Consider the following 12,215-nt stretch of genomic DNA (forward strand, 5'->3'; position numbering starts at 1 on the left):
GTTCTGTTGTTGCTACCATCTAGGGAGATCTTTGTAACTCATCTAAATGTATTTAGTCCTCAGCAATATTTACGTGCAATATCCATATGGCATGCAATATTCTGAAAGGCCTCTCAGCCATGTGTACTTTGTGTAGTTTACTCCATTTATAGTTTGCTTCCCAGACACACCAAGCCCCGCCCCCTGTCACTCGAGCAGCAGTTCTTCCTCCTCACTTTTAGATTCACTAGAAGTTTGCATGCTGTTCCGTTAGGTCAAATGCAGTCAACAGATTGTTCCAAACAAGAACGATGCTTCTTCCCACTTATTATAAATCATTCTATTTCCATGATTCCAACAGTTCACTCAGTTCACTTTTTGCCCATATCAAGTGTTATGATCTATTTCGCAAGTCAAATCGCAATATTTGGTAAAAACACAAAAATGATATTTGATTTTTTTGCCCATATCGTGCAGCTCTACTGTCAAGGAACCTGAAGACAGAGATTGAAGACCACAGTGGTCAAGTTAGTGAGAAATGACTACAGTTAAAGGGGAGGATAGCCAATGCTATCACATGTTAAAGGGGAGAGGAGAATTAGAATTAGTGAGAAGGCTTTTTTTCAGATTCTAGTAATTCTATGATCAGCACACACAACACCATCCATTTGTCTCTGGTCATGCTATCCTGGTCCCCTGGGTTCTGTCACCTGCTCCGTTCAGCACAGCTGTTGATATGAGGAGCTCCCTCCATGACGGGTGGGGGGAAGGCAAACTCAACAGGCAGGGTCACGTTCAGTTGGCTGGACATGTCCTATGAGAACCCGAAGGGGGGGGGTTATGGTAGTCAATGGTTTCACACAGACAGTTTCATGAAAGTCACCATCGCAAGTAATAAACCATGCAAGTGACATTTTCTATTGGTTACTTTTCTTAGGTAGCCTAAATAGGTAGGATGCTAGCATTGTGATCACTGGTCTATGTGAATGAAGCCAGATAGTAAAACGTCAGTTTCATGCAGATATTGGCGCATGCATATTTTTGCATATGTACATATTTTCACGGCAATCAGGAAAGAGCTTGGTTGGTAAATCTCGGGATCCCGCTAGGGTTGGGCGGTATCCAGATTTTCATACCGTCATACCATTTCTCTACCATACCGGGGTATACGGTATTACCGGAAGTGCACACAAGGGGTGCTATTTCCCCCAAAAATAATTGTAACTTTATTTTTGTTGATGCACAAAACAATTAAGGCAACAGGGATCTTGATCCAGGTGGGGATTCAATATGTCTGCTGTAACCAAGAAACTTGATCTTGACATTTTAGCACTTAGCTAGCAAGTTAGCAAACCAATTGCATAGCTGGAGCCCTGAGCTGGCTATAATTTATTTGACACATCTTAGATTTTTTATAGTTATAAGCAGTGGCGTAGTTTTTTGTTTTCTTATGGTTTTGAAAATCATACCGTTGGTATTTCGAAATACCCCGGTAAACGGTATATTGCCCAAGCCTAGATCCCGGTTCCCTGTGTTAATCCCTAGTCCCAAATGAACATGGTGACCGTATTTGCATTATATTGGCATTAGGCCTACATGTGGAATGGTAAGCACATTACTTTCTACTTTGTGTTTGTAAAGATTTTTCACCCATTTGATGTTTCTCCTGCTCAACCGTTTTGTTTGTGTGATTTAGTTTGTGATTTCACCTCAGACAGTGACCGACCAAGGGTAAGCAGTGTGAGAGGTATGGGGATTGGGGGTTGCTTAGGGCTGGGAATTGCCAGGGACCTCACGATATCATGATACTTAGGTGCTGATACAATATGTATTGCGGTTCGATAATGTCATTTTATTGTGATTCCATGTTCCAAACATATTATGGTGAGCATAATGTAATTGCTCACCATATGTCTGTTGCAGAGGGACAAGAGAGCCATGAGTAAACACGTTTTGATCAGTCATGGAAATACAATTACTGAAAACATTTTGGCTCACTATTTAAAAGCTTCAGTCCAGACATGTGGGTGTACAGTAACTGAGGAAGAGCCAGAGAGGTTGTGAACGGGAACTCAAGTGCCCGTAGCTGCAGGGATGTCATTTACTCGCTGCTTCATTTATGGATCCACAGCAGGGACTCCTCGCTTGACTGCAGAGGAATGCAATGTGGCCAAATACTCTGCTGTCAGTCATAGAGATATGAGAAGCAGGCTGACTTATAGAACTCTTCTCTGTTAAAGATTTTTGAGCTGTGCAAAGGAAATGTAGCTCACTGCAGTGCAGCCATAGTCTGGCATTTCTACTAGTCGTATCCTATGCAGAGTTCTAAGGACTAGCCTCTGTTTCATTCTAGCCCTGTACTCTTATTTACCAGTTCTCTTTTATAAACAAGGTTACTTCACACAAATTATGTCACAGGAAAAATTAAGTTGTATTGGATTGAGTGTGAATGGTTTACTATGATCATTGTTATGGCTCTGTTTTTGAGAGCGTGTGTGTGTAGCAGTGGCAGTCGGTGGTGCATAGGATGAGGGAGGATGATAAAAATGTTTTATGACCATGGCCTTATTTCTATTACAGCATGTTGGATGACTGTCATTCATATTCCATTCACCCAGTTCAATGTAACATCCATAGGTTTAGGCTACTACATGATACACACATTTTCCCTGTACCCATCATGAGGTTTTTAGTCATTTTAGTAATCAAGGTGACAGTGACACATTCAATACCGCCTTGCACTCTCTTGCTTGCATCTAGCTGATCTAGGGTGTAATCATTAGTCCAACAGTTTCTATTGGACAAATTCAGGTATGTTTATCCCCATTTTGTTTGCTTCCATTTAAGAAATGTTTTTTCAACAGAATCGGAGGAATGAATACACCCCTGATCACACACAAACGGTTAACTTTCATAGCAGCCACATAAAAACAGTACGATCACTTTGCTCGTTGTGTGTGTATGTAATTCCTTCTCGCAACTATCTATCCGCTCTCCTCCTCTCACCTTTTCCCTTCGCTTGTGGACTTCAGTGCACATCACATTAGCTGTCTGCGACCAGGCGAAAAAACCTTTCCAAGCCAAACCTTCAAACTGTATCGTTACCGTTAACCGCTACACACAGCCTACATCATTGTCATGTCAGTATGAAAAATGTATGCACTCACTAACTGTAAGTCGCTCTGGATAAGAGCATCTGCTAAATGACGTAAATGTCATACTGCAATCATGCAGTACAGTGTACAGTCAGCAAGCAGTTTAGCAGTTACACCGGCTGGCCCGGTGGCAATAAATTAATCAAACCATAAGCTTACCCTGACTTGGAAGAGTTCCAATGTTGGATGGCCAGCTAGCTAACATAGCATCCCTCTCTGTTTGAGCCGGTTGTTTGAGTAGGCTAAACTAGCTAGCTGCATTTGCTAGCAAAGTGAAGGTAAAAAATAAATAAAATAATATAGCTCTCTCTCTCCCCTTAATTGTTCAAAACTGTTCAACTATTGTCTCTCTTTGTCAACTACTCACCACATTGTATGTACTGCAGTGCTAGCTAGCTATAGCCTATGCTTTCAGTACTAGATTCATTCTCTGATCTTTTGATTGGGTGGACAATGTCAGTTCATGCTGCAAGAGCTCTGATAGGTTGGAGGACGTCCTCTGGAAGTTGTCATAATTACTGTGTATGTCTATGGAAGTGGGTGAGAATCAAGAGCCTCCTAGGTTTTGTATTGAAGTCAATGTACCCAGAGGAGGACGGAAACTAGCTGTCCTCCGGCTCCACCATGGTGCTACCCTACAGAGTGCTGCTGAGGCTACTGTAGACCTTCATTGCAAAACTGTGTTTTAATCAATTATTTGGTGATATGTGAATATATTTAGTATAGTTTTATCGTACTGTTTTTAAATGTTTCACTATTTTTAATTTTTATGAAATTCACTGAGGAGGATGGTCCTCCTCTGAGGTGGCCGACTATTCCTAATGTGATGTGTAGATCGGATCGTCATAATTTAAACTGCATGGCTGAGCGCATACTGGTGTAGGGCTAGGCTATAGGCCAGGGATGGGCAACTCCAGTCCTCGGTGGACTGATTTGGTGTCACACTTTTGCCCCAGCTAACACACCTGACTCCAATAATCAACTAATAGTGGTCTTCAGTTTAGAATGCAATTAGTTTAGTTTGCTGTGTTTGCTAGGGATGGGGGGAAAAAAGTGACACCACTCCGGCCCCCGAAGAATGGAGTTGCCCATCCCTGCTATCTCAGATACGTTTCTTGCAATTCTACTACACTTTATTTTACTGGAGACATTCTCAGAATATTTTTTAATACGACACAAATTACAGGGTAGCCTACTCTGCTGACAATGACAAACAGATCAATAAAAACGTTGTCTGATCCATATAATAAGCCTACGAGAAGGGGAGCCACAAATAGCCTACAATATGACATCCATCTAACCTGGAGGAGGAAATTATTGTCCAAAAGCGAACTCTCAAGTGGCACTGACCCAACAATGATAGTGAATATGCGTATTCACCGGGGATATGGTCGATGCCCTCCGCTGGAGCCAATAAGATGGGCTATATCAAGGGTACTCAACTCTTACCCGACGTGGTCCGGAGCCTGTTGGTTTTCTTTTCTACCTGAAAATGAATTGCACATACCTGGTGTCCCAGGTCTAAATCAGTCCCTGGTTAGAGGGGCGCAATGAAAAAATGCAATGGAACTGGCTTCGAGGTCCAGAGTTGAGTTAGCGGGGGCTGTACTGTTCAATCAATTAAGTTGAGAATTCTGCCAACTATAAAATACAGATTAGTCTTTTCATTGTCTTCTCTTTACAGTAATAGCCATTTGCTTTCCAAACTATGATGAAATATTGCGACATGCCTGGCTAGGTCTCTGCTTTTCACTGACAGTCGCAACTCAACAATCAACTATTTGGTATTTGCCATGCGCGCTGCCCAAATTGTGGGCCCATCCGTCTGTAGGCTATCTGCGATTTAAAACAATCCACAGCTTATTATAGTTTTTAAAAAGCTAATGATCCTCTATGGCCAAATCATGCTTTCTGGTGTAGTAGCCTATTTTGAGTGATTTTATTTATTTCTGTACAGACGGGAGTAGGCTAATACGGCTATATAATTTAGGTAATTTTAATTCAATTTACCACCCATGTCTGTAGCGCACTTGTGATGGAGATTTCAAAACAAATGGCCACTGGTTTGATACAAATAATCATGATTCTGCCATGTAGGCAGAGGCTACTTTGTAGTTACCTTTTAATTGCATTTCCATCTACCCAAAGATGTTAGGCTGTCATTAGCGTCGCTAACAGCTACACAGTGGTAGACAGACAGGCCACATACTCACCCCACAATTCCCCTGCCGTTGTTTCCTCTTCAGAAAGTTGGTATATTCAAAATGTGTGTCGCACTGCCAAGTCAAACGGTTGCAAAAGCGACTGTTTTGGTCGCAGTATCAAACTCTGAGATATGGTTGTTTTGACTGTACTCTCTTCCTCTCCAGATGAGGACGTCCCTGCAGAGATGGTTGTTTTGACTGTCCTCTCTTCCTCTCCTCTCCAGATGAGGACGTCCCTGCAGAGATGGTTGCAGAAGAATCCGGTCCAGGAGCTCAGAATAGTCCGTACCAACTTCGAAGAAAGTCTCTACTACCCAAGAGAACAGCAGCGTGTCCAGCAAAGACTAACATGGAGGTGAGTCAATAGTATGGGATGCGTTCCAAAATGGCTCCCTATAGGGAATAGGGTGCCATTTTGGAAACAGCCTATGTGTGATGTATGTGGAAAGACGGCACATAATATTTAACAATGGCTAGTTGCCTGAGTCACCAAGAGGTGGTGGGTCATTCTGTGTCCTCAGCAGGGTCCTGGGTAAAAGGGGTATGATGGGCTTCTGCTGCACCTTCAACAAGACACAGCATTGTGGAATGTTCAGATATACATCTGTTATGTAGAATAAACATTGTGTCTCTGACCATGTAGAATAATGTATCATGTCAGCTCTACTCATGACATTTCTATCTGTTTGCCTGCTGAAAATGGATCTGCCGTAATGAATCAGCTCACCTAACTTGGACTGAGTGCCACTGGTTATAAAGAAATATTGCAAAAAGCTGTATTCTGACATAGACTAGTGAGCAATATCAGCATTCCACCCACAATGGTGTCTTCTTTAGCACGAGGCTCCCTTTTACCCACGGGCTGAATTTGATAATTAATCTTTCCTCTTTGCATAATTGATTAGTATTTCACTAGCGGTGGTGATTAATTGAAGAACTTGATTTATTGAAAACAAAGCTGAAATATTGATACGGTTGTTTTTAAGCAGATGACCATGGTCTGGTCTAGCAAAAGGTGTCAGCTGTCAAGGCTTATAACAATCTGTTTCTCGTTCTATGCGCAGGGTGCTTCCACTTCAGCCACAGAAGACTTTGGCCATCGGGCAAAGCGTGCCAGAGTGTCGGGAAAGTCTCAAGATTTAACAGGTAAAAGAATAGTCTAAAAGTCTGTTTTTGTTTATTTTGTATTTATTAGTATCTCTTTTAGCCCATCTCAGGATAATCTTCCAATAGTCTTTAAAAGACAACAATGATGTACACAGTACAGTAAAACAAAGGACAAATGTTTTGGTCATTAACATGTTATGAGAATTGGAGGTTAAAAATGCCCCTGCTCTGTATTGGACCTTGTTTCTGTCTATCTCCTGTTATTATTTTGGATGTGTGAATATCTCCTCCATTAATTAAGAGTCCCTCTGGTTGTGTTCACAACTAGCAGCTCCAGCAGAGCACTACCTCCAGGAGAAGCTGCCAGACGAAGTGGTTCTGAAGATCTTCTCCTACCTGCTAGAGCAGGACCTGTGTCGCGCAGCATGTGTCTGCAAACGCTTCAGCGAACTGGCCAATGACCCCATCCTCTGGTGAGTGGCTGTTTGGCTATCCCGTTGTCTCTCTGGCTGTCTGGTTGCTTGGTTGGCTGTCTGCTTGGTTGGCTGTCTGCTTGGTTGGTTGGCTGTCTGCTTGGTTGGTTGGCTGTCTGCTTGGTTGGTTGGCTGTCTGCTTGGTTGGTTGGCTGTCTGCTTGGTTGGTTGGTTGGTTGGCTGTCTGCTTGGCTAGTTGGCTGGCTGTCCGCTTGGCTAGTTGGCTGGCTGTCCGCTTGGCTAGTTGGCTGGCTGTCTGCTTGGCTAGTTGGCTGGCTGTCTGCTTGGCTAGTTGGCTGGCTGTCCGCTTGGCTAGTTGGCTGGCTGTCCGCTTGGCTAGTTGGCTGGCTGTCCGCTTGGCTAGTTGGTTGGTTGGCTGTTTGCGTGGCTGGTTGGCTGTTTGCGTGGCTGGTTGGCTGGCTGGCTGTCTGCTTGGTTGACTGTCTGGTTGGCTGTCCGCTTGGCTACATTTACATTTACATTTTAGTCATTTAGCAGACGCTCTTATCCAGAGCGACTTACAGTTAGTGAATACATATTTTTTTACTTTTTATACTGGCCCCCCGTGGGAAACGAACCCACAACCCTGGCGTTGCAAACGCCATGCTCCATCAACTGAGCTACATCCCTGCCGGCCATTCCCTCCCCTACCCTGGATGACGCTGGGCCAATTGTGCGCCGCCCATGAGTCTCCCGGTCGCGGCCGGCTGCGACAGAGCCTGGATTCGAACCAGGATCTCTAGTGGCACAGTTAGCACCTTAGACCACTGCGCCACTCAGGAGACAGTTGGCTGGCTGTCCGCTGGCTAGTTGGCTGGCTGTCCGCTGGCTAGTTGGCTGTCTGCTTGCCTAGTTGGCTGTCTGCTTGCCTAGTTGGCTGTCTGCTTGCCTAGTTGGTTGGTTGGCAGTTTGCGTGGCTTGTTGGTTGGCTGGCCGTCTGCTTGGCTGGTTGGCTGGCCTGCTGGTTGGCTGGCCGTCTGCTCGGCTGGTTGGCTGGCCGTCTGCTTGGCTGGTTGGCTGGCCGTCTGCTTGGCTAGATGGCTGGCCGGCTAGATGGCTGGCCGGCTAGTTGGCTGGCTGTCTACTTGACTAGTTGGCTGTCTGCTTGCCTAGTTGGTTGGTTGTCTGCTTGGCTGGTTGGTTGGCTTGTCTGCTTGGCTGGTTGGCTGGCCGTCTGCTTGGCTGGTTGGCCGGCTAGTTGGTTGGCTGTCTGCTTGGCTGGCTGTCTTTTTGTCTAGTTGGCTGGCTGTCTGCTTGGCTAGTTGGCTGGCTGTCTGCTTGGCTAGTTGGCTGGCTGTCTGCTTGGCTAGTTGGCTGGCTAGTTGGCTGGCTGTCTGCTTGGCTAGTTGGCTGGCTGTCTGCTTGGCTAGTTGACTGGCTGTCTGCTTGGCTAGTTGACTGGCTGTCTGCTTGGCTAGTTGGCTGGCTGTCTGCTTGGCTAGTTGGCTGGCTGTCTGCTTGGCTAGTTGGCTGGCTAGTTGGCTGGCTGTCTGCTTGGCTAGTTGGCTGGCTGTCTGCTTGGCTAGTTGACTGGCTGTCTGCTTGGCTAGTTGACTGGCTGTCTGCTTGGCTAGTTGACTGGCTGTCTGCTTGGCTAGTTGGCTGTCTGTTTGCTTGGCTAGTTGGCTGGCTGTCCGCTTGGCTAGTTGGCTGGCTGTCCGCTTGGCTAGTTGGCTGGCTGTCCGCTTGGCTAGTTGACTGGCTGTCTGCTTGGCTAGTTGACTGGCTAGTTGGCTGGCTGTCCGCTTGGCTAGTTGGCTGGCTGTCCGCTTGGCTAGTTGGCTGGCTGTCCGCTTGGCTAGTTGGCTGGATGGTGAGACCATAGAAATATAATCTATAGATTGGACCTTCCCATTTAAGTCGATGACATAATGGGTGGACAGGTAGCTATTGCAAGTGTACCCATAGGAGCAAAGCTAGGTTGAAGATTAAAGGGTAAGACGAGGATTCTAATGTCCCGTAATGCTTTACATAAATTCGGAAGAATTGTAAACAATGGGACCAGCGATGCTAGTTAGCACCGGCCCCATAACGGTTTGTTTTCAAAGCTTCCGCATGGAATTATTACGTTGTCTTAATCTGGGTATCTTCAACCAAATGCAATGGATCCAATCTGGGACACGTCTTCCCCTCCAGTGTGTTATCGCTTCAAGTAACCCTGTCTGATGGTGTCTGGCTGTGCCTTGCTTTTCTTCACAGGAAGAGGCTGTACATGGAGGTGTTTGAGTACACGCGTCCTATGATGCATCCTGAGGCGGGGAAGTTCTTCCAGATTAACCCAGAGGAGTACGAGCAGCCTAACCCGTGGAAGGAGAGCTTTCAGCAGCTGGTAGGACTACGACCCCATGACCTCTATACCCACACTGTCCTTATTGTTACTCACTCACCTCTCACCTCTGACCTCTGTAAACCCTCACTCTCCTAAGAGTTACTGTTACTCAACCATATAGATACTACTACTGCTGCTAAAACAGTCAACAGCTTGTACAGACGTATGAATGCAAGAACACTGTAGAGTCCCAGTAATTCTAATTATTTGGTGCAAGTAAAGTTCCAGTGGAGTGAAAGAACGTGAGATTGTTGTGATTCTAGAAGGAATCCCACCATTAGTATTACTGTGCTATAATTGTGGTCCTCTGTAGCTCAGCTGGTAGAGCACGGCGCTTGTAACGCCAAGGTAGTGGGTTCGATCCCCGGGACCACCCATACACAAAAATGTATGCACGCATGACTGTAAGTCGCTTTGGATAAAAGCGTCTGCTAAATGGCATATTATTATTATTATTATTATTATAATAACGGCCAGATTCATTGTTCTTTTTGTGTTTACAGTATAAAGGAGCACACGTGAAGCCAGGCTTCGCAGAACACTTCTACAGTAATCCTGCCAGATACAAAGGAAGAGAGAACATGCTTGTAAGTGTGTTTGTTTGAGAGAGTGTAAGGGCCAGTTTTCTTGACACCGATGAAGCCTAGTCCTGGACTAAAATGCACACTGAATGAAGAATCTCCATTGCCTGAAGTGTGAGAGGAATGGTAGACAGAGGAATCCAGCAGTGCTGAGGCAGAGGGCTCGTAGAGAGGACGACTGGCTACTACTCTGAACTACAATATCATCAGCAGACTCCATCATCTACCATCCACTGACCAGCTCTCTCCGCTCAAGCCATGAACTGACCCGCTCCATCTCCAGAGGATGCAGCTTTCAGAGACTTGTCCTCTATTGGTTGACCTGTCCTGATATATTGCTGCTTAGTTTTTTGCTCTTGAAGCGCTTTGAGATTCTATGAAAGGTGCTATAGAAATGTAATTGATTATTATATCTGATGTTAGAGAAGCTTCCATTAAATGTAATACATTATTAATTATTATATCTGATGTTAGAGGCGCTATAGAAATGTAATACATTATTAATTATTATATCTGATGTTAGAGGTGCTATAGAAATGTAATACATTATTAATTATTATATCTGATGTTAGAGGTGCTATAGAAATGTAATACATTATTTGTATTAATTATTATATCTGATGTTAGAGGCGCTATAGAAATGTAATACATTATTAATTATTATATCTGATGTTAGAGGTGCTATAGAAATGTAATACATTATTTGTATTAATTATTATATCTGATGTTAGAGGTGCTATAGAAATGTAATACATTATTTGTATTAATTATTATATCTGATGTTAGAGGTACTATAGAAATGTAATACATTATTAATTATTATATCTGATGTTAGAGGTGCTATAGAAATGTAATACATTATTTGTATTAATTATTATATCTGATGTTAGAGGTGCTATAGAAATGTAATACATTATTTGTATTAATTATTATATCTGATGTTAGAGGCGCTATAGAAATGTAATACATTATTAATTATTATATCTGATGTTAGAGGTGCTATAGAAATGTAATACATTATTTGTATTAATTATTATATCTGATGTTAGAGGTGCTATAGAAATGTAATACATTATTTGTATTAATTATTATATGATGTTAGAGGTACTATAGAAATGTAATACATTATTAATTATTATATCTGATGTTAGAGGTGCTATAGAAATGTAATACATTATTTGTATTAATTATTATATCTGATGTTAGAGGTGCTATAGAAATGTAATACATTATTAATTATTATATCTGTTAGAGGTACTATAGAAATGTAATACATTATTTGTATTAATTATTATATCTGATGTTAGAGGTGCTATAGAAATGTAATACATTATTAATTATTATATCTGTTAGAGGTACTATAGAAATGTAATACATTATTAATTATTATATCTGTTAGAGGTACTATAGAAATCTAATACATTATTAATTATTATATCTGATGTTAGAGGTACTATAGAAATGTAATACATTAATTATATCTGATTTAAGAGGTGCTATAGAAATGTAATACCTTATTAATTATTATATCTGATGTTGAGGCGCTATAGAAATGTAATGTATTTTTATTGATATAGGCCTAACCTTTTAGTTCTGGGGGTTGTTATTGAGTGATTGGTCATCATGAGTTCACTGGGACTTTGCTGTAACACACTTCTCTATGCTGCCTCTTCCTCAGTACTATGACACCATCGAGGATGCCCTGGGAGGTGTTCAGGAAGCCCACTTTGACGGACTCATATTCGTCCACTCTGGGGTCTACACTGACGAGTGGATCTACATTGAGTCACCCATCACAATGATCGGAGCTGGTACGTATTCGTTCTGTCCATTGTTTTTCTGTACCGTACACCGTCTGTTCCCCGTCTATCTACCCCACTTGACCTTTTAACATGGTTTATTGATTATCTTTGCTGGACACTTTTAGCCCGACGTTATCTTTTGCCCTGCCCTGTTAACCCCCAATGCCATAAATGTTTCAACAGCATCTGGTAAAGTAGCAGACAAAGTGATCATTGAGAACACCAGAGACTCAACATTTGTCTTCATGGAGGGCTCAGAGGATGCATACGTTGGCTACATGACCATCAAGGTGAGGTCTTATCCATTACTTATGTAATATAGGCCTAGCTGACTGTTGGTGTATGCCTGGACTCTACACTGGTCCTCATCATATTGTCATATTGACTCTGTACACTGGTCCTCATCATATTGTTATATTGACTCTGTACACTGGTCCTCATCATATTGTCATATTGACTCTGTACACTGGTCCTCATCATATTGACTCTGTACACTGGTCCTCATCATATTGACTCTGTACACTGGTCCTCATCATATTGACTCTGTACACTGGTCCTCATCATATTGACTCTGTACACTGGTCC

The 12,215-nt window shown here is 43.0% G+C and overlaps 1 protein-coding gene across 4 annotated transcripts in view; it reads left to right on the forward strand.

The window, feature by feature from the left end:
• The window catches only part of LOC121578178 (F-box only protein 11), a 43,183-nt gene that overhangs the window by 18,769 nt on the left and 12,199 nt on the right, over nucleotides 1-12,215 (forward strand). For 3 of the 4 annotated variants that reach the window (XR_006002746.1, XM_041892354.2, XM_041892371.2), the window contains exons 2-8: nucleotides 5,563-5,693; nucleotides 6,403-6,484; nucleotides 6,774-6,918; nucleotides 9,118-9,247; nucleotides 9,751-9,834; nucleotides 11,507-11,639; nucleotides 11,814-11,920. Coding sequence is in view for 3 of the 4 variants with exons in the window: in XM_041892354.2 (XP_041748288.1) it covers nucleotides 5,563-5,693; nucleotides 6,403-6,484; nucleotides 6,774-6,918; nucleotides 9,118-9,247; nucleotides 9,751-9,834; nucleotides 11,507-11,639; nucleotides 11,814-11,920 (812 nt within the window). In the remaining variant the exon portion in view is untranslated. The remainder of the gene's footprint in view (nucleotides 1-5,562; nucleotides 5,694-6,402; nucleotides 6,485-6,773; nucleotides 6,919-9,117; nucleotides 9,248-9,750; nucleotides 9,835-11,506; nucleotides 11,640-11,813; nucleotides 11,921-12,215) is intronic. The other variant, XM_041892362.2, reaches the window with a different exon arrangement.

The sequence above is a fragment of the Coregonus clupeaformis genome, chromosome 1 (assembly GCF_020615455.1).
Source record: "Coregonus clupeaformis isolate EN_2021a chromosome 1, ASM2061545v1, whole genome shotgun sequence".
NCBI classification, from domain to species: domain Eukaryota; kingdom Metazoa; phylum Chordata; class Actinopteri; order Salmoniformes; family Salmonidae; genus Coregonus; species Coregonus clupeaformis.